Here is a 27,305-nt window from a genome sequence, read left to right as displayed (position 1 = left end):
TTGAATTTTGGTTTTTTTTTTTTTTTTAAAAAGACCCAGTTTGGTCTAGTAGTTCTTGTGCTGGCCTAGAAAGTGGGAGAGACAGAGTTCTAGTCCCACCTTAGGTAGGAAAGCTGGATGGGTGACTTTGGGCCAATCACCAGGAGACATTGAATGATAGTTCCACCTTAGATTATCAAAGCCAGCTAGGTGACTTTGGGCCAATAACCAGGATAGTGTGAGTTCTAGTCCCACCTTAGGTAGGAAAGCTGGATGGGTGACTTTGGGCCAATCACCAGGAGACATTGAATGATAGTTCCACCTTAGATATCAAAGCCAGCTAGGTGACTTTGGGCCAATAACCAGGATAGTGTGAGTTCTAGTCCCACCTTAGGTAGGAAAGCTGGATGGGTGACTTTGGGCCAATCACCAGGAGACATTGAATTATAGTTCCACCTTAGATTATCAAAGCCAGCTAGGTGACTTTGGGCCAATAACCAGGATAGTGTGAGTTCTAGTCCCACCTTAGGTAGGAAAGCTGGATGGGTGACTTTGGGCCAATCACCAGGAGACATTGAATTATAGTTCCACCTTAGATTATCAAAGCCAGCTAGGTGACTTTGGGCCAATAACCAGGATAGTGTGAGTTCTAGTCCCACCTTAGGTAGGAAAGCTGGATGGGTGACTTTGGGCCAATCACCAGGAGACATTGAATTATAGTTCCACCTTAGATTATCAAAGCCAGCTAGGTGACTTTGGGCCAATAACCAGGATAGTGTGAGTTCTAGTCCCACCTTAGGTAGGAAAGCTGGATGGGTGACTTTGGGCCAATCACCAGGAGACATTGAATTATAGTTCCACCTTAGATTATCAAAGCCAGCTAGGTGACTTTGGGCCAATAACCAGGATAGTGTGAGTTCTAGTCCCACCTTAGGTAGGAAAGCTGGATGGGTGACTTTGGGCCAATCACCAGGAGACGGTGAGTTCTAGTCCTGTGTTAGGCATGAAAGCCAGTGTCAGCTTTGGAATCCTTATTAAAAGCTGCCACACAACTGCAGAGGAGGAAAGGGGACTGCCGTTGTTTGAGTAGCTTTCAGTAGACAAAATAGATATGTAACACCTTCAAGGTCATTCTCTATGGTGCAGCAAGAATTGTAGCTGAAGGGTGATTGGTTCACGTGATTTATGATGTGAAAGAAAAGTGTAGGTTGAGTCTTGTGGGAAGTCGGGGAGGAAAGTTTAGTTTCAGAATTCCACAGACATGCCAAATTTCTGTTTTAATAAAGCACTTTTAAGATTATGGTTGTTTCGGAGTTAGTGATTGGAACGGATAATTTCTGGAATCCTGACAGCCACAGTGACTCACTCTCAGCCCAATTCACCTTGTTGTGGGGAAAAAAATAGGAGGAAGGAGGATTTAGATCATATTCTCCACCTTGTTATGTATAAAAATAATAAAAGCAGGGCACAAAAGACTTAAAACCTAAGGATCCAGACAAGATCTTTGCCAAGGCACAAACCCAGGGACTCTTTGTTAGCCGCACGTATACAACCAATGAAATTCTTTCTAAGAATACGGTGTGAGATTTGTCGCCTTTTGTTTCGTTTTCTGCCCGTGAACGCACAGGGATTTTCGTTCAGAAAGTTGCTTCTCCTTCACGCTCCTCCATTTTGTATCCCGCAGGCCTAAAACTGGAAGGAAGTCTGGCAGCTCGCCCTCCAGCGCCTCCAGCTCTCAGCTGTACCCCCAGTCTCGCGGGCTGGTCCCCAAGTAAGCCCGGTCGCTCCCGCTTGAGGGCACGGCTCCCATTCGGCCGTCAATGCAGAGGCATGTGAACAACCTGCAAAAGGGGGACGGGGGGGCACTTTAAAAGAGGCCGAAGTCCAGAAGGAGGGCCCCTTTCTTTGACAAGGAAACAGCAACCCCCTTTCTGCACCTGGTAGGACAGGTCTACGAGGGCCGCTCTCTCTCGCCCGCGCAAAAGGAACGATTTGCGCCTCGGGCAGTGGGGGGCTGAGAAGGCGAAGGAGCCTTTCATTAGGAAATCAGAAATGCATGAGTTACATTAGTGTGTGTTAGAAGCCAAGAGAAGCACGGGGGTGGGTGGGTGTGTCCCCTTGCCTGCCCTCCCCCCAACCCCCGTGGTCCTCTCGCTTGTCTCTCGCCCTGGCGCGCTCTCGTCCCCGGAGCCGAGGGCAAATCTCGCCGCAATCACCTCGATGACGCCTGAGAACAAGGTTGAGAAGTGACCAAGGGGATTTATTTTTATTTATTTTTGCTAGCCATGGTTTGGTTGTTTTTTTCCCCCCCCACCTCCCCTTTCCATAAAAGACTGGATAGGTGAGGGTTGGGTTGGAAAAAACGCCTCCAAATTGGGGGGGGGGCGGGAAAGAGGGCGAGATCAAAAGACACCGCGAGAGCTTTCGGTACAGACGCAAAGGGAAAAGGTTTCAAAATCTGCCTTTTTTTTCCCTTTTTGGCTTTAGAAGGTAGGAAATTCACCAATCCTTGGCTTGTTTACAAGGAGGGGTTTTTAAAAAGGTTCCAGGTGGGTCGGTTTCCTGGAGACCTCGACCACGAAGACCAGCAGGGGCTACCTGGTCTAACAATCGCCCACACACCCTCAGCTCTTCCTCTCCTCGCCACCCCATTCTCTGCAACCTGGGAGCATTCAGGGACCGATGCGTCCTTGTCTTCCGCTGTAGCTCACCTGACCTCGCTACTTGCCTCCAGTTTCCCTCCCTGGGAGAAATTAAAACCTCTGAAGGGAGAACAACTACTCTCCTCTCAGTGGCGGAGGTTAAATCAGAGCCAAGTTTGAGAGGGGCTCCTAAGGGGCCGGGCTTCCCAGGACCTTTGGTTGAGAGATTCCAACTCCTGTCCTCTTTCCGCTCCTACTAATTTCTTATTTAATAGTAAGTTACCAAGCAGCCTGTGTGGAAAGTGAGATGCTACTAAAAGGAGGGGGGGATATTTCCAACTACTGAAGACTGTGCCCCCCCCTTCGCTTCGTATTGTTTTATAGTTCGGTTTGTATATTTAACATGGTTGCACATTGCAAGTTCAGCTGTCTCTTTTTTTTTTGTTTTTACACCGACGGTCGTTAACTGTGAATATATCCTCATCAGCTCCCTTCTCCGAATGTTTTTCACGTCCATGTTCTTCAGCTGTCTTGTCTTGTGAGAACTGATCTCAAGGCATACTCTTAAGTGTTAAAGGGTCTTTTCGTCCTTGTTACGCCTTCTCGTCACTCTTCGGAGGGGGAGAAGCGTACGAATTCCATGGTCTCGTTCCCCCCCCCACCCCATATAAGGACGCCCCGAGAGGCATTCTGCTGGCATGGTGCCTCAGGGAGGCCCGGCATTGCTCCCCAGACCTTCTGCTGATGAATTTGCCAAGTACGTTTCTTGTTAAGGGCGAGAAGCTGATCAGCCACAGGGTCAGTGGGGTGTTTTAATTTGGCGAGCTGGTTGGTCTTTAAAGAATCGTATGAAACAGATCCCCTTGGTCTGCCAAGTCCATTTCCTATTTGGTGTGGGGCTGATTCCCTTTGTAATTAAAAGAATTGACTGGCTCAAGAGGGTGGAGGGAGTTCAGCGACGAATCCAAAGAAAAGAAGTGGGGAGCATTTAACTGTTTCCCTAATGGCTGCATTTCTGACTTTGAGACCATTGGTAGTCCCCTGCTTTTCCCACGCCTCAATTTTTTCTCCATCTTTAATCTTTCATGTACTGTCTTCTTAGTGTTTTCTGAAGCCGGCACCCTCTTTGGAAATATTGTAATAAGCCACGGTGTCAGCTACTGCCTTGTTATTTAAGGCAGCCCTTCCTCACTTGGTATCCCTAAGTATGTTGAATTGTTTCTTCATATCCCATGCCATGCTGTGCATATTAAACGTTGGGTACCAGGCTAAACCAATAGAGCAGGGTTCTCCAACCTTGGCAACTTTTAAGGCTTGTGGGCTTCGACTTCGTGATGCCGGCTGGGGAATTCTGGGAATTCTGGGAGTCGAAGTCCACAAGTCTTAAAAGTTGCTAAAAGTTTGAGGCACCTGCAGCAGAGGATCTATTAAGGCCTATGGAAAATTCATTCACTGGGTTGAATAAGCTTCCCTTGGTTCCAGCGGGAATTGCAACGGGAATATTATTCAAAGGACGGGGATGTGAGAGATGCTACTGTTTTTATGCAAGCAATGTTTCCTTCCTGGGATTGTACCTAACCGACTACTGTTTTATCTGTACATAAAAGAACCCTTGTCAATAGTTCTTTTCCTGTCCATGGATTTAAAGCTTGTCTCTCTGTAATAGCCTCTCTTGTCTAGGAATGTAAAAGTGCTCCTGCAAAAATAATAAAAAAAATCATCTGGATTTATTGTATGTAAAATAACACATTTCCTCGGAGTTTTGCATTGTTTTATTTCACACCATACATATATGCCAGCTTTCATAATTTGTAATAGCATGATGCAAAAAGATTTTTAGAATAGAATAAAGTAATAGAATAAACAGAATTGGAAGGGACCTTGGAGGTCTTCTAGTCCAGCCCCCTGCTCAAGCAGAAGAGCCTACACTACACCATTTCAGATTAAATAGCTGTCCAGCCTCTTCTTAAAAAACCTCCAGTGTTTTGAGCACCCACAATTTCTGGAGGCAAGTTGTTCCACTGGTTTATTGTCCTCACTGTTAGGTAGTTTCTCACAGTTGCTTCTCTCTGATTAGTTTCCACCCATTGCTTCTTATCCTGCCTTCTGGGGCTTTGGAGAATAGGTGGACCCCCCTCTTCTTTGGGGCAGCCCCTCAAATATTGGAACCCTGCTATCCCATCACCCCTAGTCCTTCTAGTCATCAAACTAGCCAAGCCCAGTTCCAGCAACCGTTCTCCATAAGAGTTTGAGCCTCGTCCCCTTAATCCTCTTTGTTGCTCTTCTCTGCCCTCTACTTTTCTTGTAGCCATTTCCCTTATTTCGCTTCCGCGCCCCATCTGGAAAGCAGCACTCCCCGCAACCCCGGCTCCTCCTTCCAGACTCCCATCGTCCACAGCCGCCAGCAAGGCCAGGGGCGTCACAGCTACGCTCCCATCTCCGTCTATCCTCGGCTTCCCTGCGGCCTACAACCGGGGCGGGCCTGGGCCCTGTCGCCTTTTTACCCGTCATGCCCCGCGGCGAGGGCGCATGGCCAGCGCCGCCCCACAGAGACCCGCCTTCCGCTCTCGTCTTCTTTTCCCCGTTTCGTTTCCGGGACTGCAACTCCCGTCTTGCCCCGCGCGCGCGGCTGCCAGGCTCGCCTTCGAACGCTCCCTCCCCCCCCTCCCCGTCTTCCTCGCCCCGCTCTCGCTCCAAACGCAACGCAAGCGCGCGCGCCTCGCAGATCGGGGCGGGCTGACCCTCCGCGGCCACCGTTCGGGCCTAGCGCGCCTCCGTCACCCAGCCTCCTTTTCTCTCTCTCTCTCTCTTCTCAGGCGAGCGAGCGCGCCATCCGCCCCTCCTCCTCCTGTTCTTCATCCTCGGGCTTTTTTTTAATTATTATTATTTTTTTCCCCCTCCTCTTCCTCCTTTTTCCCGCCCGCCTTTGCGGGAGAGACCTTGACCTCCCTCTCCGGTTGTTATGTCGGGCCTTGGCCGCCGCCGCCGCATTCCTTGACGCGCGCGCCCGTCGCCTCAGCCGCCGTCTGTTTTTTTTTTTGCTTTTTTTTTTTTAATCCCCTCGCCTCATAGCCGCCCGGGGGTGGGTGGGCTGCGCGCGCGCCCACACCCTCCTCCTCCTCCTCGAAGCCCGCGCTCGCCCGCAGCCCCGCCCGAGTAACGGTCGCCTCCTCGCGCCAGGCGCGCTCCCGCCGCCGCCAGCCCGCCCGCCCGCCCGCGGCCTGCTCTCTTCCCCCTCCCCCATTACACACACTTCGCGTGCGCGCGCGTCCGCCCGGTCAGCTCGCTCTCCCGCCCGCCCGCCCGGAGGAGGAGGAGGAGGAAGAAGATGAAGGAGATGAAGCAGCGGAGGAAGAAGGAGCGCACGTGGGCCGAGGCCGCCCGCCTGGTGAGCGGGGCCGGGACTGGGGGTGGGGGGGCTCAGCCGGAGCCACGCGGGAGAGCTGGGGGTCCCGTCCCCTCAGGAGGCTTGTGGGGGGGTTGTTTTCGCGCCTGGGGTGGGGAGTCCTCTGTGTGTGTTTGTGTGTGTGTGTGTGTATACACACGTACATACTGTGTGTGTGGATATATATTTATATATATGCCTTACGTGTATGTGTGTGTGTGTGTATACACACACACACACACACACACACACACGTAAGGCATATATATAAATATATATCCACACACACAGTTATGTACGTGTGTGTTTGTGTGTTGTGGTCAAAGTAAGAGGAGACAGGAGCATTCAGTATGCTCACAGCTCTGAGTTATTTGTAAAAACAATCAAGGCGGGATATATATGTGTGTGTGTTCCTATGTATGTATGTATGCATCTATAGGTATTGTCTGTCTCTTCTATATCTATCATCTATTTGTCTTCTCTTATCATCCATATATCAATTTATCATCTATCATCTATTTATCATCTATCTTATCTGTATCAATCATCTCTTTGAATTGAATTGAATTCTTTACTGTCATTGTACGTACTACAAATTCGGCCCTTTGATGCTATGGTCTCCTGTTTCCCCACCACCACCACCACAACAACCCCTTGAGGTGGGCTTGGCTGAGAAAGAGTGATGGACTAAGATAAGATGGAAAAGAAGAACAGCTGCAGGAATTGGGGATGTCTTTTTTAACGAAGAGAAGGACCAGGGGGGACAGGATAGCAGTCTTCCAATATTTGAGGGGCTGCCACAGAGAGGAGTGTGGAGGGGTCAACTTATTCTCTTAAAGCACCAGAAGGCAGGACAAGAAGCAAAGGATGAAAACTAAGCAAGCAGAGAAGCAACCTGGAACTATTGAATTGAATTTTTTATTGTCATTGTACGTATATACACAGTGTACACATGCAACGAAATTCACATAACACCCAGAGACAAGACTCAACACACACACACACACACACGACAATCCCCAAACACACACACATCCGCCAAAATTCCCCGCCTCCTAAAAAACACACAAGCCTCCACACCACAGACCAAGTAATCCTGTCCAACACCTCACTGATGGTGGTCCTTAAGTTCATTGTTAAGTGTAATTATAGCTCTGGGATAAAAACTGCTCAGAAAAACGTGTGGTCCGAATTTTAATGGTTCTGTATCTTCTGCCAGAAGGCAACAGCTTCAGAAAGATTGTGAGCAGGATGGGAAGAGTCTCTGAGAATGTTGGGCGACTTTCTCAAACAGCGAGAGACGAAGGTGTTGTCCAGGGCTGGTAGCTGGAGCCCAGTGATATTCTGGGCAATGATATTTATCATCTATCTTATCTATATCTATCAATCATCTATCTGTCTATCATCTATCTTATCTATCTTATCATCTATTTATTATCTATATCAGGGGTGTCAAATTCGCAGCCTGCGGGCCAGATGTGTCACATGCTGGTCCCGCCCCCACCCAGTTTAACAAAAGGGGGGGGGGGAAGTCCTGATACTTCATGTGATGCCGCCGTGACGATGTGAGTTTGACAGCCCTGATATATATATATCATCTATCTATATTATCTATGTATCATCTGTCTGTTCTATCTATCTATCTATCTATCTATCTATCTATCTATCTATCTATCTATCTATCCTTCCGCCTTGGTTGTTTTTACAAATAACTCAAGACTTTGGGCATATTGAATGTTCCTTTTTCTTCTTACTTTCCCCACAACAATAACCCAGTGAGGTGGGTTGGGCTGAGAGGGAGACCCAAAGTCACTGACCCAATCTCATGCCTAAGACACGACTAGAACTCACAATCTCCTGGTGATTGGCCTAAAGTCACCTGGCTGGCTTTCATGCCTAAGGTGGAACTAGAACTCGCCATGTCCCAGTGATTGGACCAAAATCACTCATCTGGCTTTGATGCTTAACACAAGACTCGAACTCAGACTCTCCTGTTTTCTAGCCTGGCGCCTTAACCACCCGACCGAACTCTCTTTATTTATACATAGGCGAGGCAGGGTCTCCTGAGCCAGGGCTGCAGATAGGGCCCAGCCTGCAGGGTGGGTTGTGGGAGCAGCATTTGCCCTTGAAAGACATTCCTAAGCTATCATCCCTTGGGAAAAAAAGGCTTTGGAGGCTTCTTAGAACATGATTTGGGTGTTGCGTGAACCTGGAAACCTTGCTATCTCATCCTCTTTTGTATTATACGCAGTGGAGAGTAAGGATGGTTTACCTGTGGATTTCTCAACTTTTCTGGTTTATAGCTTAGCTTCATTTTGCGGAAAAAGCTTGGAGGAACGAAAACCATGAGATGTTCTGAATTTCAGTTTGTGTCTTGATTAGGGAGTGTGGTGAATAATTCCATGTTAGCATGAAAGCAAGACTCATTTGCATTTACTTCATAAGGATTTGCAGAATCCTTGTGATACGTAATATGGTTTCATGGATATATTTAGCATAGAGATCAAGCACCATATATAAACACAACAAGGGATGTGTGGAAAACTGCAAAAAATACATTTTTGGATCAACACTCATGAATTAACTTTGAACTTGGAAGGCAGCCCACTTTCCTGTTGAAAAGGAAACTTTTCCAGTCTGACCTGAGCCAGCTACTCCGATAGCGGCATTATGGAGTTGGGAATTGTGGAGACTAACCCAATGTTCCTTAACCTTGGCAGCTTTAAAATGTGTGGACTTCAATTCCCAGAATTCCCCAGTCAGCTTAGAGAAACACTGGACTAATCTATTTCTCTATCTGGTTTTATGGGAATGAGGAAGGATGAGACAGAATGTAAAGAAAACATTTTTCCAGTTGATAAAGTGTTTTTTAAGTTCCTCAGTGTGTCACGCCAGCTGCTTTGGGGCAGATTGGAAGACAAAGCAAATGTAGAGGGATGGATATCTTGAGAAATGGTTATGTATTCTGTTATCAGGCAGTGAAAACTGCCATTTTTACTTTGTGTGTGTGTGTGTGTGTGTGTACACAAAGGAAAATGTCAGAGAACTGTGAAATTCGCTTCTTTTTAAAGTGTAAAAGTAGCTTCTTTTTAAAGCTGGTTAATTCCTAAAGCAGGTCATTGTTTTTTATTATAACGATCTTTATACTTAATTCTTAAAGCTGTCATTGTTTTCTAATTAGGGAAGAAATGAATGGTGAGAGCATGTATACAGGTAGTCCTTGACTTACAATGCTACATTTAGTGACCGTTCAAAGGTTATAATGGCACTGAAAAAAATGACTGATGACTGTTTTTCACACTTATGACCATTGCAACATCCCCATGGTCACATGTCCAAAATTTGAATGTTTGGCAACTGGCATGTACTTATGACGGTTGCAGTGGCCTGGGGTCACGTGATCCCCTTTTGCGACCTTTTGCCAAGCAAAATCAATGGGGAAACCAGATTCACTTAACAAATGTGTTACTAATTTAACAACTGCAGTGATTCACTTAATAAATGGGGCAAGAAAAGTTAGCATCAGAAATTTTGGCCTCGATTGTGGTCAAAAGTCAAGGACTACCTGTATTTCCGTCTTCAAACTGACTAGGTGACACTTTGCAGATACTTCTGAGTGGTTTTAAGAAGCTGTATAGTACACCAAAGTTACCGATTAAAAAAAAATTAATCCCAGCTTTATTATTTCTACAAATAAGTCAAGCAAATGGTCCTCATAATTCCTTCCTCCTCCTCCTCCTCCTCCTCCTCCTCCTCCTCCTTTCCCCACAACAACAACCCTGTGAGGTGAGTTGGGCTAAGAGACCGAATGACTGGCCCAAAGTCACCCAGCTGGTTTTTATGCCTAAGATGTGATTTGAACTCATGGACTCCTGCTTTTTAGCTTGGTGCCTTAACCATTAGGCCACTCTCTCCCTCTCTCTGTCTCTCCCCCCCCCCCCAACTGTTCCTTAACTGCTGGTTTCTGCAAGGAAAATAATAAAAAATAAGCATCAATAGGCTTCTCTATGCCTTATGACTTAGTGCTGACACGTTTAACTATCCTGTATCTAAACATGCCAGAATAAGGGCACAAAATAAGTCCCCAATGTCATGTAGGATACAAGCAGCATGTATACATAAGATCATTTAAAAGCTAATGAAAAGGATTTGCTTATCTTGGCTCTGGAGCAAGCACCAAAAGCCACTTCCTGTTTTAGAGGACCAACTTGGTGAAAAATTCACAGACCACTAGGAGTAAAATGGAATGTTCTTATGTGTGCCTCTTGCATACCTTTATCATGTACTAACTGACTGATTTTCAAAGGCATCAGCATACAGGGGTTTATTGCAGCCCTAGGAAAAAGTTTGCAAAGCGCTCTCTCTCTCTCTCTCTCTCTCTCTCACACACACACACGCACGCACACACACACAATCAGATTGTGTTTATCAGGGAAAGGTTGAATAGCTAACGAGGGAGAATATATATATATAATCTCCAAGGCTAGTTGTGTGACAATTTTAGGAACTATTTGCAAAAAAAAATATGAAAAACCCTACATTTTATATTTTCACTTCCTAGGGCAAAATGTATGTTAATTCAACCGTGGTAAAAGTCAGCTGCACTCCTACAGGTAATCCCCTGACTTACAACCACAATTGAGCCCCAGATACTTTTGTGGCTGAGCGAGACAATTGTTGCGTGAGTTTCGCCCCATTTTACAACCTTTCTTGCAACAGTTGTTAAGAGAATCACTGCAATTGTTAAGTCAGTCACACGGTTGTTAAGTGAATCCTGCTTCCCCATTGACTTTGCTTGTCAAAAGGTCGTAAAAGGGGACCATATGACCATAGGACACTGCGACCGTCATAAATACAAGTCAGTTTCCAAGCGTCGGAATTTTGATCCCATGATCTTGGGGGTGCTGCAATGGCCATAAGTGTGAAAGCAGCAGCACTTGATAAAATATTATTATTAGGGACAGATGAAATATAATATATTTTTACGAAAAGACGTTTCTCTTCCTGGGTTAGAATTGGCATACAAAATACATTGAATATTTTTTTTTAAAAAAAAACCACTTAGAATTGAACTTGTGCAAGTTCTTTTGCCCTGTGTTTCACCAGCTATACAGATAAGTCCTCAACTTACAACCATTTGTTTAATGACTGTGCAGTTGCAAAAGCACTGAAAAAAACGACTTGCGACCATTTTTGACCCAACGCTGGCAGCATTCCCCTGAGTCATGTGATCAGAATTCAGCCACTTAACCAATGGGTTCGTATTTATGGCGGTTGCCATGTCCCAAAGTCACGTGAGCCCCTACTGCAACCTTCTGACAAGCAAAGGGATCATAAACAAGATTCACTTAACAACCACTTTACTAACTGAACAGCTGCAAGGATTTGCTTAGCAAGGGTGGCAAGAAAGGTAAAAAAATGCAGAAAAACTCACTTAACAATTAATTGCCTTCCTTAGCAATTGAAGTTTTGGGCTCAGTTGTCATGAGTTGAGGATTGCCTATAACAGGGAATTTTAATTTTGTATTCAAGCTCAGGGGGTTACTTTTATGTTTTAGATAGGATTTCTGTAATGAGGGAATATCCAGTGAATAGAGGTGATTTATTTTCTTTCTTTGGGTAAGGTACCGATTAAAATAGACTTATGTATTATGGATGCTGCTGGATGGTGCTGGATGCTGCACCATCTTTTAAAAAAAAAAATAACCAGGCCTTCTTTTAGATATGAAAGAAACCTATCTTTTAAGTGTTTTCACAGAGCTTTTGGTTCTGGGAAAGGAAGGCACTTTTAGAAGAAAGTCACTCATCAAAACTATACAATTTTGTTGTACTATTCGGCAAATGTGAGGAAAAAAAAGAAAACATGGATTACAGTATTGGTGGATGTTTAAGGTTATGGGTTTTTTTACATTTGAGGAGAAAATAATTTCCCCGAAGAAGCTGTCAGTAAATAGGTTAAATTTCTTAATATCTGTTTGAAAAGGTCTTTTACATATCAAATATGTGTCAAGTATTTGTAAAGAATGTGATGTTATTTACTCTGGAATAGAAACATTTATTTTTATATACATGGGTTGCCATTTTATGAACATTTACTTGAATGGAAAACATACATATATAAATATTGTGTTAAGTAACTCTGAGCTGTCTTTATTAATCACATTCCAAGGTTACTTGTGAAGGATTTTTTCCCTAGGAATATGGTTAGTAGCTGTGGTGGAAAAAAAACTCCTAAATTTTAAATTGTGAAATCTTGAATGGAGAAATAAATATCTTTGGTTTGGGTTTTTGGCATTTGGGGTGGGGAGATTGCATTTCTCCTTTAAAAAGCAAAAATGTTTTCCCTAGTTGTAGAAATCCGAAGAAGATGTGAGGTTCATATAGAGAATTGGAATGTGATAGCTATTTAAGGAATAAATTCCTCATCTATTAATACATTTCTTTAAATAACATTTTTCCCACTTGCAAAGTGAAGTGAACTACTGCAGTCTTGCAAATGGCACACTCAGCTTTTTGTAGGCTCTGCATTATTCAGTTGCCTAATCGCACTGCAACTTTCAGGAAGTAACCTTTCTTTTCACAGACTAAGAAAAAAAAATCTGTGAAAATGCACAATTCGTTTATGGCCACCCTTTGCAAGATTCCTCTTTCTGGTCGAAACTTTTATTCTTATTCTTAGCTGATTTCCCTGCCTGTCTCTTTGAGTACTGACCAATGCACATTTAGTGCAAAGTTGTTCATAGTGTGACAGGAGATTTTAAAGAATTATGAATGTAGCCACCGCTGAAAATTGGACATTTGTAAAATACAGATAGTCCTTGACTTATGACCATTTTTTTTACACTTACAACTGTTGCAGCATCTCTGTGGACAGGTGATGAAAATTCAGATACTTAGCATCTGATTCCTATTTAAGATAGTTACAGTGTCCTGGAGCTCATGTAACTCCAATGTCCATGGACTTCCTTCCTTCCTTCCTTCCTTCCTTCCTTCCTTCCTTCCTTCCTTCCTTCCTTCCTTCCTTCCTTCCTTCCTTCCTTCCTTCCTTCCTTCCTTCCTTCCTTCCTTCCTTAGCAATTGTAGCAAGAAAGATCATAAAGAGGGGCAAAACTCACTTAACAACTGTCTTGCTTAGCAACATAAATTTTGGGCCCAGTTGTGGTCGCAAGTCGAGGACTACCTGTAATCTTGGGAGTCTTGATTCTTCCATAAATGTCCAACTATAATAAATGCCTTTTATGGGTTGGAAAGCAAAATATCCTCTTTGGTTTTATGGGAAGTGTGGGGGCCCGTCTCCTTTTCAAAAATTCTCCTGCACGCAGAAGCTTCAGGAGCAGGAAAACCTCATCACCCATACCAGAAGGTTGAACAGGAGGGACTCTCAGGAATGTTGAAAGCAGAAGTTAATCTTTAGTCTGGTGGAACAGAGAGAGAGAGAGAGAGAGAGAGAGAGAGAGAAAAGCAAGCCTCTTCCCAAATTATCTACATGTGCTCAAATGACTTCAAGGAATGCAAGAAGGAACGGAGGAAAAACCTTTAATCTTTGGATGGTTTTGGCTTCCTTTTTATCCGAAGAGCGTAAGGATACCATTTGGAGACCCCGCAGCAGAGGCAATGCTCTAGAAGTGGTATACAGGGTTGGTCGTCGACCTACAACCACCCTGAGCTCAAGATTTTGGTTGTTAAGTGAGACAGTTGTGAAATGAATTGTTCTCCCCCATCCCGCGACCTTTCTCGCCAAAGTTGTTAATTGAATCGCCGCAGTTGTAAAGTTGGTAACCTGGGTGTTAAGTCAGTCTGCCTTCACCCGTTGACTTTTCTTGTGAGGAGGTCACAAAAGGGGATCACATAACACAGACACACACACACACGACCTTCTGACAAGCCAAGTCAATGGGGGAAGCCAGATTCACTTTAACAACCGGGTTACTCACTTAACAACTGCAGCGATTCCCTTAACCCCTCTGGCAAGGAAGGACGTAAAATGGAGCAATGTTCACTCACATCTGTCCCATTTAGCAGTGGAACATTTGGGCTCCATTGTGGTTGCAAGTTGACTTACAGAAATGGCTGGTTCATATTATTGTGAGAAAGCAAAAAGTTGTGATTGGATGTTAATGCCTTTATTTTATTGCAACAGAGAGTGGGAAGTCAATGTTTCTTTTTTCTTCTTCTTCTCCTTCCTCACTTCTCTTCCCCCTTTTCCTCCCCTCTGCTTTCCTATTGACTTTTGCATTTTGGAATATTTTATAACTCAATAAAGCGTTAGATTGGCGTTGTGGTTCAACTTGAGGACTCTCTGTAATAGCAGGAATTACCTCCAGCGGGTGATGGTTTTCAAAGAAAAGTTTGAATCGTGGGGCATAATTCACCATGGCTGTTGAGTGTGAGTTCAGAAAAACATCTGCAAAAGCCAGTGAGTGCTTTTTATCACACTCTGTTCAGCACACACACACACACACCCCACACACACACCCTGATGTGGCTTCACACCTTCGTGGCCATGGTGCAGTTGGTGTCATTTTGCTGAAAGTTAAAGAGTCATATTTCTACGACCCGTTTCCTATCGATTTATGTCTCTTAGGAACACGCTTCCTGCTCTTCAGTGTTCATGTGTGCATCTCCTGGAACAGCATAGAGAGAGCATTGCTTGTGATTGAACTTCACAGGCTTCCAATTAATTTTATGCCTCTCTGTATTTTCACTAAAGCACAACTGGTCAGAAAGCACCCAGTATTTATCCTTCGGGTGACTTGGTGGTGTCACTGAAGAATATGCCTTTATCTCTGCCCTGAGTTGGAGTGGCTATTTCAGAGGCCTGGGGCTCAACACCTTTTAGATCACTTGGTTGGATTCCAGGGGCCTGTCCCTTGTGCGGGCCTGATGCATTGCGACTCCTCCCAGGCTAAATTCACTCACAGGAGGCATTACGGTTTTCTTTGCGAACCCACTTTTTTTCCCCCCTTACAGCTGCTATACAATCTAATAGCAAAATACAGAATTCAGATCAAACTTTTTCTCTTTTCAGAGGCTATGAGCTTCCCTTTCCTCAGTACTGTCTGCCCTTTCCTCTCCTTTCCCTTCCCTTCTTTCCTCCATTTCTTCCTTCCCTCCCTCCCTCCCTTCTTTCCCTTCTTCATTTCCTTTCCTTCCCTTCCTCTCCCCTTCCTTCTCTTCTTCCTTTCCTTTCCTTTTCCCCTATTTCCTTCACTTCACTTTCCTTCTTCCCTCCCTCCCTCTCTTTCTTCCCTTTCCTATCTCCCTCCCTTTCTTCCTCCCTCTCTCCCTTCCTTTCTCCCTTCCTCCCTTTCTTCCCAGTATTTTCCTTCTTTCTACATTAAATCTTTCCTTCCTTCCTTCCTTCCTTCCTTCCTTCCTTCCTTCCTTCCTTCCTTCCTTCCTTCCTTCCTTCCTTCCTTCCTTCCTTCCTTCCTGAGCATGTAGACCTATCCAACACAACTTCCTCCTATTTTCCCCACAACCAACAACCCTGTGAGGTGGGTAGGGCTGCAAGGGAGTGGCTCAAAGCCACCCAGACAGCTTTCATGCCAACAGAAAAACTTGACCTCTTGGTCTCCAGCTTTCTGCTCCTGTGCTTTAACTACTACACTAAACTGCCTCTCTTTGGGGTGTTTTCTATCAATCAATCTACTATGCAAAGTTGTTTGCATCAACTTAACTTTTTAACTTGGCATTCTTTTCGGTGAGGCTAGAAGTTGTTGACACTTATTTTAATGGCTGTAAATCAGAAATTCTGAAACAGTATGTTTTTATGATAGGTTACTGTTACGAGGTCTGGCAAACTGGGGCGTTAAGAAATTGTGCAACCACTCTGATCCTTTAAAAATGTGCCGCTGAAAATTAACCATTTCGCTGCACAGAATTTTGGCAGCCAGTCCACGATTGGAAGGGCTTTAAATGAAGTTTCACATTAAAGATAGTTCGCATGAATATTAGCTGTAGGGTAGACACTGTGTAAAACAGCATCTTCTGATATGTTTGGATGGCTTTAAAAAAAAAACGTTTACATCCGGAGAACGAGACATTGCTTTTTTCACAGTTGTGTTTTACGTTGACTTTATTTTAACCTTCCTTTCGACAAAAGAGGTTCACAGAATTCTATACTGGCCCCTCTTAACAAGTGCTTGGCTTTGTTCCATTCAGCTGTGTGGGTCTGAACAGTAAATGGGAAATTGAATAATGTGTAAGGAAGGAGGAACGGATAACATATTCCAGCCAAAGGAAGTGGACCTGTTCCTTATCTCAGAGCTTTGGTTATTTTGGGAAACTGGGCTGGGGAAAGTCGAATGAGACTCCTAGAACAAACAAACAAATAAATACTGTAACTGATAAAATCAGCAGAAAGAAAACTGGCTATTTTGACCCAGGTGGGCTGCTACCATGAGCGTTTATTATGATATGTTTATTATCAATATGATTTAGTATTAATATTATGTTGAGAAAATACTGTTATTATATGATCATTACTAATGAACATTATTATTATTGCTTAAACTAACTAACCAGACAACACACCGTTTATAAAGATATTGAAATTGTTGCTCTTTCTTTATATAGTAAAAATAAAAAAATATTTTGGGGAAAAAAAGAAAAATACTTCACAGAAGCACCCATATTCAGGTTTGTCTGTCTAAAATTGACAACAGGCCTTGTCAGTACAGGTAGTCCTCAACTTACACCCATTCATTTAGTGACCATTCGAAATTACAACAGCACTGAAAAAAAGTGGCTTATGACCGTTCACACTTAACCGCTGTTATAGCGACCCCGTGGATATGTGATCAAAATTCAGGTACTTGGCAACTGACTTGTATTTATGACGGTTGCAGTGTCCCGGGGTCATGTCATCACTCTTTGTGAGCTTTTGACCAACAAAGTCAGTGGGGATACCAGATTCATTTAATGACCAAATGATCCACTTAACAACTGCAGTGACTCGCTTAACAACTGTGGCAAGAAAGGTCGTAAACTGGAGGCAAAATTCGCTTACCTGTCTTGCTTAAGAACAGAAATGTTGGGCTCCATTGTGGTTGTAACTCGAGGACGACAGACCACAATGGAGCCCAACATTTCTACTGCAAAGTGAAACATTTGTTAAGTGAGTTTTGTCCCCATTTTACGACCTTTCCTGCCACAGTTGTTAAGCAAATCCCTGCAGTTATTAAATGAGTAACGTTGTTAAGCGAATTTGGCTCCCCCATTGACTTTGCTTGTCAGAAGGTCAGCAAAAGGGGATTCCTATGACACCCCCAGGACACCACGACCGTCATAAGTATGAATCACTTGGCAAGCATCCGAATTGTGATCGTGGAGATGATACAGCGGTCATAAGTGTGAAAAACCGTCATAAGTCCCTTTTCCCCCCAGTGCCGCCGTCACTTTGAACGGTCACTAAATGAACTGTTATACATCAAGGACCGCCTATATTTCTCTACCTGCTGCTAGTTGCTTGAAGCCTTTTCTGGCTGCACTTCCTTGAAGCCAGGAATCGCTTTCATCATGACCCCTTCTCTAAATCAGGGGTCTCCAACCTTCAGCCACTTTAAGACTTGTGGACTTCAACACCTGAGGAACTCTGGGAGTTGAAGTCCACAAGTCTTAAAGTGGCCAAGGTTGGAGACCCCTGCTCTAAATCATTCTCCCTTCTGGGTGAACTTTGTCCTTCTTTAGCCCTTTGCCCATCCCTAGGCATAGGGAGTATTTTGTTGAGTGGGGCAGATGACATCTTGGAGCGAGATAATTTGGACGTGAAAAACAAGCGGGAAAAGGGCTGAAGAAAGCCCTCAAGGGACACTGACTCATTCGACTTGCATTGCACCCATCCTCGTGATTGCATTTAAAGAAGGGAAGAAAGCCAGAGAGATCCAAGACCACGAGTCTCTTGTGTCTGCTCTAGCTCAGCCCCGAGGCAGCAGCTGAAAGAGTCTGGCCAGTCCCTCTTTATCATTTGAAATATATCTTGGCCTGCGCTGAAACCGTTAAGGAGCTAAAGTTCATCCCAGTTTAGCTTTGCAGGAAGGTTAAGCCATTCTTGCCTTTCAATTGTGGTTGAATATCCTCGGGTTAGTTTATTATCTACATTAAACCTGGGATTCTCTCTCTCTCTCTTTCTCTCTCTCTTTTTCCCCCCAGGTGCTGGAAAACTATTCTGATGGACCGATGACCCCGAAACAGATTCTTCAGGTTATAGAAACCGAGGGCCTAAAGGAAATGAGGTTAGTCCTGTTCTTCCTCCTAAGTCGGAGGATGAGGAACTAAAATTGGCTTACTTCTTTTTCCCTAACTTTCTTCTCTTCAGCCTATCTGCTTTGGAATGCCTTAGGTCAGGGGTCTCCAACAGGGGTGGGGTTCAAATTTTTAACAACCAGTTCTGTGGGCATGGTTTAGTTGGTGGGCGTGGCTTGGTGGTCATGTTATTGGCTGGGCGTGGCCAACTCAACATCACTCACATCGAGGCACGCATCTCCTCGCCTCATGACTCTGGGAATGCTGCAATAGTCGTAAGTGTGAAAAATGGTCATAAGTCGCTTTTTTCAGTGCCATTGTATCTTTGAATGGTCCCTCCACACAAGCAAAGTACCAGCAAAGAAGGGGAAAAAAACCTCCAGAGAGGTTCCTGAGACAGGAAGTCTAGTCCTGCCAAGAACGTAATAAGGGTTAACGGAGAGGCAGTTTCTGTAAGCAACACCAGAATGTTTCCTTCCTGCCTTCCTTACAGGATTAGGCCTGTAATTTCTTCTAACAATTGGTTCTCCGAACTGCTTAGAATGTTAACAACCAGTTCTAGCGAATAGGTGCAAACTGGTAGAATCCCACCCCTGATCTCCAACCTTGGCAACTTTAAGTTGGTGGACTTCAACTCCCAGAATTTTGTGAGTTTGAAGTCCTCCAGGCTTAAAGTTGCCAAGGTTGGAGACCCCTGCCTTAGGTGACCTTTAGCTTGGGTTGGAGGATTCCTTAACTTTCTTCTCTTCAGCCTTTCTACTTCTGACTTGTCTCGCATGATGCCCTTTGTTCAAACTAGTACACTTCGTTGGGTCTGTCACCACCAGGAGCAGGCGTGTAGGGGGTAACGCCATGGAACGGCATAGAAGAGAATATCTGTAGTTGAGAGTTGAATTGTGAGCTCCTTGGTGCCTTCTGAGCTTGGTGGTTTTCTTAACAAGGTTTCATTGCCCAATTAAGGAACATCAGCAGTGCTATCCCAAAGGTGTTTTTTTCAAGAGGCAACTGGATTTTTGGGTTTTTCTGTGAAGATGTTTTGCTTCTCATCCAAGAAATTTCTTCAGCTCTGACTGGAACATCCAGTTAGAGCTGAAGAAGCTTCTTGGATGAGAAACAAAACGTCTTCAAAGAAAAACCCAAAAGTCCAGTTGCCTCTTGAAAAAAACACCTTTGGGTGACCTGGATGACTGAGAATCTCCATAGACCTCAGCAGTGCTAGAAGGGAGGGGGGGTTTGCAGAGAGGAGGGAAAGGCGAGGAAGATTGTGGGGTCCTTGGTGCTCTCTGAGGTTGATTGTTTTCTTGCAGAGGTTTCGTGACTCAACTAGGGAACTACGTCATGTGCTTTCAGCACTGATGATGTTCCCTATTCAGTTAAACCCAGAGAGCACGAAGGATCCCATACTCCTCATCCTCTTCCACTCTGCAAACTACCCACCCTTGTAGCATTGATGATGTTGTCTAGTTGGGTCATGAAACATCTGCAAGAAACAACCAAGTTCAGAGAAGTGGAGGAGGACCAAGGACCGTGCAGTAATTGTCGTTGTCATCTACTACTACTACTACTACTACTTTCTACAAACCCCCTTCCCTTTTAGCACTGAAGATGTTATCAACTTGAGTAACGAAACATCTGCAAGAAAACAGCCAAGCTCAGAGAGCAGCCAGGACCCCACATGGCATGGTTTATTTCTGTGAGCTTGGAGTGACAGTCCTATCTATTTAACGCAGCTAAACTTTGTTTTATTTCTCTAAGATAGAAAGCTGTTCCAGTTAAGTGTTCTAGTCTGACTAAACATGAACATTTACAAAGAGTTTCTCCAGAAAGTTATGTGAGTCTTTCTTTCAGCTTTGGGATGTTCGTTTCTTGCTAGCCAGATCAAAGGCTAACGGTATTAATCATGCTGCCACTTAATGGCCCGCTCAGAGTTTTTTTCTTTTTTAAACCGTAGGCCATATTTTGAAAACGATAAGCCTTTGTTTCTTGTGGTGGGGTGGGAAGTTAAACAATCTTTTGAGTACCTTTTTTGATCATAGGAAGGAACAGATGCAAATAAAATTGGCCTCAATCTGTTGCAGCAGATTTCCCCCCCCCCCCTTGTGAATCTTTTTTCTGTCCTTCTGTTGCTCTGCACCCTGGGCCCACGAAAGCAGAGAGGATAGTCAATACTGGGGATGAGGCGGCCCCACATGTGAGGGTTGAGGCTCTAGAAAGAGCGCAGAGAACAGCAACACAGATGATTAGGGGACTGGAGGCTCAAACATATGATGAACGGTTGCAGGAACTGGGCATGGCTGGTCTGGTGAAGAGAAGGACCAGGGGAGACAGGAGAGCAGTTGTGAAGACCCAAAGGGGCGTGGCACAAAAGCAACAAAGTCACAAAAATAAAGTCCCTTTAATTCCTTCAACTTGGCACCCAATATCCAATTATCATCGGCTGGAGAAAAAACTCTCCCAAGAACAGTTTTTAAAAGAAATTCCGTCCAAACTCAAAGTACATCTAAATTATAAAGGAAAACCAACACAAACTACGCTGCAGCAATTAATGAGACAGGGCAGGATAAGGGATTGAAGATGTCAAAAGATAACGAAATACGCACACTTGGGAGGATGCCAGAACTCAGATAAGACTTGACAAACCAGAATAATTTCACGCTTTTCTTCCAGCAACTTTGCCATGCGCGGTTTGCCCTTTTAAACAGTCTTCCCAGCTGCAGCCCATGAAGGGGATCAGGGCCCTTTCCTCCCCCGTAAACCACGTTGCTCCCTTATCCATTCCTCCCTGTGTGCCCTAGGATGAAGAGAGGGTGGCCCTGGGTCTTCCTCTGGATGCCCAGCCAGACTGCGCCCTTCCCCAGTTTCCTCCACAGCCACCGGATGACAGCAGTGTTCCCATATTTCAGGGGCTGCCCCAAAGAAGAGGGAGTCCAGCTATTCTCCAAGGCACCTGAGGGCAGGACAAGAAGCAATGGGTGGAAACCAACCAAGGAGACAAGCAACCTTAGAACTAAGAAGAAATTTCCTGACAGTGAGAATAATTAATCAGTGGGACAACTTGCCTCCAGAAGTTGTAAATGCTCCCGGAAGTTTTAAAGAAAAGATTAGACCAACAATCTTTCTGAAATGGTATAAGGTTTCCTGCCTGGTTGGACTAGAAGACCTCCAAGGTCCCTTCCAACTCTGTTATTCTGGTTGATTGGAAGCAGCAAGTAGCTTCATTTTGAATACGGTTTACATTTTAGGTCTTTTGGCAGGCAGCTCTCTAATATCTCCTTGGTTTACTAGCTTAGCTCTTTTTCTGTATTATTATTTACATTAATTATACGGTAACTATTTACATTACTGTAGGAGGCTACAGTGCACTTCCTCTGTAGTTACAGGTAGTCCTTGAGTTAAAATTGACACCAAAATTTTATGCTACTAAGTGAAACATTCGTTAAAGTGATTTCATCCCATTTTACAAACTGTCTTGCAGTTGTTTAGTGAATCACTGCAGCTGTGTTAAGTTAGTAACACAATTGTTAAGTGAAACTAGCCTCCCCGTTGACTTTGCTTGTCAGAAAGGACCCCGTGACACTGAAACTGTCATAAGTACATGCCAGTTGCCAAGCACCTGAATTTTGATCGGGTGACCACAGGGATATTGCAACGGCAGCAAGTGTGAAAAACAGTCACGAGTCCCTTTTTTCAATGCTGTTGTAACTTTGAACGGTCGCTAAATGAATGGTTAAAACTCGAGGACTTCCTGAGTTCTCTTAGTGGTTCTGGCTAATGTTGTCTGAATGAAGAAGGGGCTTGAGGGGGGGGGTGTGTCTTGCGAATGCAGATCAGCGACTGTCCTATTGCCGTGTCTTTTCCAAGAATGCCATTTGTCTTAAGCATCTGTAGAAGTACAAACTTCTGTGGTTGATATCCTCTCTTCAGCTTGTATCGATGTTTTAATCTGGGGAGAATTGTCCATAACTGCCAAAAACGCAGCTGAGATTTCCTCCCAAAAAAGACACAGACACACACACACACGAAAAATCTTTTGGAGGAGGGAGAAAAGCAACAAAGTTTGATTTGGGAAGAGTTTTGTTAGGGCAGTGTGTAATTTTTCAATGTATAAGCCTACTTCCTTTTTTAAAAAAAATACATTGAAACCAAAGCTCTCTTGAGGTGTTGAAGATTGAAAATCATATTTTAGAACCAGTTTCAGTTCTGTTTTTCTTTAGCCTTTTCCTCTTTAGAGAACTCTCCTATCCAGATGCTATAGATTGTTTTCCTCCCAACTGTATTTTTACCAACGTTAACAAGTTTTGGAGTATAAACATCCAAAACTTACAATGAAGGAAATATTAGAGACAATAAACTATTAAAAAACTAAACAAGCAAAACATAGAAGAGGAAAAAACCCCAAAAATGTTAAAACCCAGATTTAAAAAATAAATAAATACTAGTGCTAAACATTTATGGTCGTGTGTGTGTACAACTATACACCAACTATATAGAAATCATTGCTTTACAAAAGAAGACATTGCCTAATAATTCTAATTTGTTATTGTAAAAATACCTTGAATTCTATGCAGGTAGTTCTTGACTTACAACCATTTATTTAGTGACCATTCAAAGTTACTAATGGCACTGAAAAAAGTGACTTACGACTGTTTTTTTCACACTCACCACCACTGCAATCCTGGTGTCACATGATCAAAATTCAGACGCCTGGCAACTGACTCATGTTTATGACCATTGCAGTGTCCCAGGGTTTCCTTTTATGACCTTCGGACAAGCAAAAGTCCACGAGGAAGCCAGATTCACTTAACAACCGTGTGACTAACTTAACAACAGCAGTGATTTATGTGACAGCGGTGGCAAGGAAGGTCATAAAATGCAGCACGCAACAGAAACGTTGGGCTCAATTGTCATAATGCCGAGGTCTACCTGTGACATTGCCTTTTCCCAGAGGGGTGTGGCTCGTATCAGAGAGCCAAACCTTAATACCAGGACTGATAATTGCTTTCCCAATTCTCAAACAAGCCCAGATGCTGTTTTTTGACAGCACTATTCAGACGATACCTGGGCGGCCTGAATTTTGTCTACCCAGCCAAAGTGGTAGCCTCCTTGCCCAGGGGAGAAGGCCTGGGGGAATCGTTACCCATAGGGGAGCTGGAGGTAGGGGGTCCACGGTGTTGGGGCCAAACGTATTTCTCCTTGAAATAAACATACAGAAATTCAAAAGACACATAACCAGCTCCTTGGCCAGCTCCATATTTTGGAGATTAACCAGGAACAAGACAAATTATCTGCCTGATTATCAGCACAGACTCTGGAAACTATCTGTATCCATTTGGGACCTGAGGTGCACCATTCTTAGTCCTTCCTTCCTTCCTTCCTTCCTTCCTTCCTTCCTTCCTTCCTTCCTTCCTTCCTTCCTTCCTTCCTTCCTTCCTTCCCTGTGTCTCTTTCCTTCCTTCCCTCTCCTTTCTCTTCCTCCCTCCCTCCCTCCTCCTTTCCTTTCTCTCTCTCTCTTTTTTTTTATTTCTTTGTCTCCTTTCTTCTTTCTTTATTTCTCTCTCTCTCTCTCCTCTCTCTCTCTCTCTCTCTCTCTCTCTCTCTCTCTCTCTCTTCTTTCTCTCTCTCTCTCTCTTATAATATGTTGGGTTATCAGAATTTGCCACAGTTGTTCCAAAGCAACCTATATCTTGACTGACTGATTGAATTTTGCCTGTCTTCCCCCTGCAGTGGCACATCCCCACTGGCCTGCCTGAATGCAATGCTTCACTCCAATTCAAGAAGCTGTGATGGGCTTTTTTATAAACTTCCTGGGCGGATCAGCCTATTTACTCTCAAGGTAAGGCCAGGTCTCTGTTCCTTTAATCCAGAGACTGGGTAGAAGGCGTAACCGACTGATGAATTTTGTATGAATTTAGCACCTGACAGGTGATAAGGTCTTGGATCTAGAACTTGTCATTAGCCAGTTTTGGGTGCAGATCAGTAAATTTGACCTTAAACAGGAATATTATGTCATGCTGCACTTATGACAGCTCCCTTGCCTTGCCTGCCTTCTGTCTGACATGGTGGCCGTTACAGTATAAAGGACTCATTCTTCAGCATGAGTCCAAAAGCTTGGAAGACTAAACCACTGATCCCGGTGACTGATCCAGATTGGATCCTGGAGAATAAGGACTGTACATAGAGCGTATGACTGTACAACATACAGGATAAGGACTAGAACTACCACCCTGTAGGACAAGCAGGCAGAAGAGTAGAAGAGCGTAGCCATGAACATAAGCTAACAGAAGAATAAATGAAACTCCTGAATCTCACAACACACGGACAGAGTCAACCGTAGTTCTAACTCGGAAAAACTGAGCATCCTAGACTAAGCCAAATCCTAAAATGCTAGGGAATTCTTGAAAGTTTTGACATTCGAGACAATCAGCTATCAATAAATACATAGTGATAATCCATATTTACACACCATTCAAAAAAGACCACAAAAAGCTGAGAAGCAAACAAAATAAGACTAGAACTCGGCAGCCAAGACCCAGATAAGCGGGGATTCACACCAGACAAACAAACAACCAGAAAACAATACCCTAATCAAGAAATTATCAAGGAGAAAACCCTACCCCACCCCCACTGGCAGGACAAGTCACCATGCTTGTATAAACGGGAAGCAAACCCCACATTCACCGAGCGCTGTTGCCTAGTTGGGTAATGAAAAGTCTACAAACAAACAACCAGAGAGCACCGAGGACTCCACAATCATGTTTTATTTATGTTGGCTAACCCCCTGCAACTGGCTCAAAGTGAAATGCACTGGCTACCCGGTAGTAGCTGGATAGTGGGGAATGGAAGGCCCTTAAGGTCACCTATAGCCATAGGGTCCTGCCCTCTGGCTCCCCAGACCCAATTTCTCCAAGCTCTGATTGGTCCTTCCAGAAAGCGGCTGCCCAGTGGTCTCGGACCCTCGCTGGCCCTGAAGGGGAAGAGTTGGATGATGCAGAGAGCAGCGGTTCCAATGAAGCTGCCAGCACTGTGAGCGGAGACAACGATGGTAAGTGTGCGCCTCCTCCGAGCCCGCCTCCTCCTCCTCCGGCTGCTTTCTCCGTAGCTATTTTAATTTAATTTTAATTTTAATGTTTTTTGTTTTTATTTAATTTTTATTTTGTTTAATTTTCATTTGGTTTGTTTTTAATTTTTAATTTAATTTTAATTTTAATTTATTTTAATTTTATTAATTTGAATGTAATTTTATTAATTTTTATTTTGTTTTTAATTTTTATTCATTTTAATTTTAATTTATATTTTATTAATTTGAATGTAATTTAATTAATTTTTATTTTATATATTTTAATTTAATTTTATCATTCAACTCATATGCCACCCACCTCTCTTGGGGATAATTCTAGGTGGCTTACAGTAATTAAAAACATTAAAACAATAAATAGCAGTAGCACTTAAGACTTCTATACTGCCCCACAGTACTTAAGAGCCTCGGCGGCGCAGTGGTTAGAGTGCAGTCCTGCAAGCTACTTCTGCTGCATGACGGCTGCCTGCAATTTGGCAGTTCAAATCCCACCAGGCTCAAGGTTGACTCAGCCTTCCCTCCTTCTTAGGTGGGTAGAATGAGGACCCAGATTGTTAGGGGCAAGAGGCTGACTTTGTAAACCGCTTAGAGAGGGCTGGAAAGCACTAGGAAGCAGGATATAAGTCTAAGTGCTATTGCTATCGCTATTTATAGCCCTCTCTGGGCAATTTACAATGTAGAAGTGTTATTTGCATCTCGCCCCCAACAATCTGGGTCCTCAGAAGGCTGAGTCAACCTTGATCCCGGTCAGGATCGAACTCCAGGCGGTGGGCAGAGTCAGCTGCAGTGCTGTACTCTTAACTACAGCGCCATCATTAAGTTAATTGAAAATGGACAGAGATGGGGAGGAAGGGAGCAAGAGGCATTGGGGGCAGGGAGTGGGGTCTTAGTTCATTAGCTGCCTTTAGAATGATGCTTCCCCATTTTGGGGGTCCAGGCCAGTTGGCAGAGCCAGCTCCTCCGGCTCTTCCAGAAGGGGGAATCTCACCTGGGGGGGGGGTGTGCAGGAGCCACAGCCGAAAAGGCTCTTCTCCTTGACGGACAGGCCCTCCTCCACCATCAGGGTGAGACGGCTCCTCAGGTAGCCTGGTCCCAGGACTTTTTAAAAGTGATAACCAGCACTTCGGATTGGACCCTGAAGCAAATAGGCCATCGGCGGAGCTCACGAAAACAGTTGTCAGGGTTCCAAGTTATAGACCCATAGCAAGCAAAAGCTCTGAGACAGGCAGATTCCTCAAAGAATAGCTTTATTGGATATATCACATTGGCACACATCTGGCGAAAACTGACTCTGGGGGTTCCCCACAGTTTTCACCTAATTGAAAATTAAAGTTTTCCCACTTTCTCAAAACAATCAGTCCCATGGTCCAATCACGGCTCACTCTGGTTGCCTGGTGACACCACTCCTCCTTCCCCCGACCAGGGGTGAGAATGTCCTTGGTTCCCAAGAGAAAATACTTTGTTTTGGCTACAAAGTCCCAACTATCTCTATTTCCCTCCCCCCGTCCCTCAGCTTCAGGGTTGACAACAGCATTATGTGGGTCGCCCTAGGAGCCCCCGAACCACCCAGACAGAGGGCTGCATTCTGATGCTAGGATCCTTCCTTTCTAGTTTCTCTAGATGAAACCTCTTCCAATGCTTCCTGTTCCACGGAGTCCCAGAGCAAGACCTCGCTTGCTCTCCGAGAGAGCACCAGAACAGCGTCACAGGTAGGAAGGCCGGAAAGGAGCTCCACGGTTGGTGGGTGAGCACAACCCTGGAGCTGCAAACAGGAAGCTACCTTTATTCCACCTGAACTCCCCTCCTCCTCCCCCAGCATCGCTTCTGGTTAACCCTGCTAAGGAGTCAGCGGCCAGCTTCCTCTCTGTTTATAAACAGCTGCAGAGCCCCCCCACGGCTAGAGTGTGACCCATTTTAGACAGAATTAAATGTGGGAAGACTTCAAAGAGCCCCATGAATTAGAAAAAGGAAGCGGAAG

General features: G+C 44.4%; 2 protein-coding genes across 2 annotated transcripts in view; both read left to right on the top strand.

Annotated features, from left to right (window-relative positions):
• KIF3B (kinesin family member 3B) overlaps window positions 1-4,370 on the top strand; it is a 29,754-nt gene extending 25,384 nt beyond the window's left edge. Inside the window, exon 9 of the mRNA XM_087962333.1 lies at window positions 1,664-4,370. Coding sequence (XP_087818459.1) covers window positions 1,664-1,754 — 91 coding nt within the window. The 3' untranslated portion in view covers window positions 1,755-4,370. The remainder of the gene's footprint in view (window positions 1-1,663) is intronic.
• Window positions 4,371-5,312: 942 nt separating this feature from the next.
• ASXL1 (ASXL transcriptional regulator 1) overlaps window positions 5,313-27,305 on the top strand; it is a 36,572-nt gene continuing 14,579 nt past the window's right edge. The window contains 5 exon segments of the mRNA XM_087962323.1: window positions 5,313-6,009; window positions 18,160-18,242; window positions 23,977-24,085; window positions 25,180-25,294; window positions 26,939-27,036. Coding sequence (XP_087818449.1) covers window positions 5,950-6,009; window positions 18,160-18,242; window positions 23,977-24,085; window positions 25,180-25,294; window positions 26,939-27,036 — 465 coding nt within the window. The 5' untranslated portion in view covers window positions 5,313-5,949.

Source organism: Notechis scutatus, chromosome 3 (genome assembly GCF_049901735.1).
Source record: "Notechis scutatus isolate UNSWTSFEM ecotype Mainland chromosome 3, rNotScu1.2, whole genome shotgun sequence".
In the NCBI taxonomy this organism is placed as follows: domain Eukaryota; kingdom Metazoa; phylum Chordata; class Lepidosauria; order Squamata; family Elapidae; genus Notechis; species Notechis scutatus.
The sequence above is the reverse complement of the archived record's forward strand: the minus strand, read 5'-3'. Positions and strand labels throughout refer to the sequence as shown.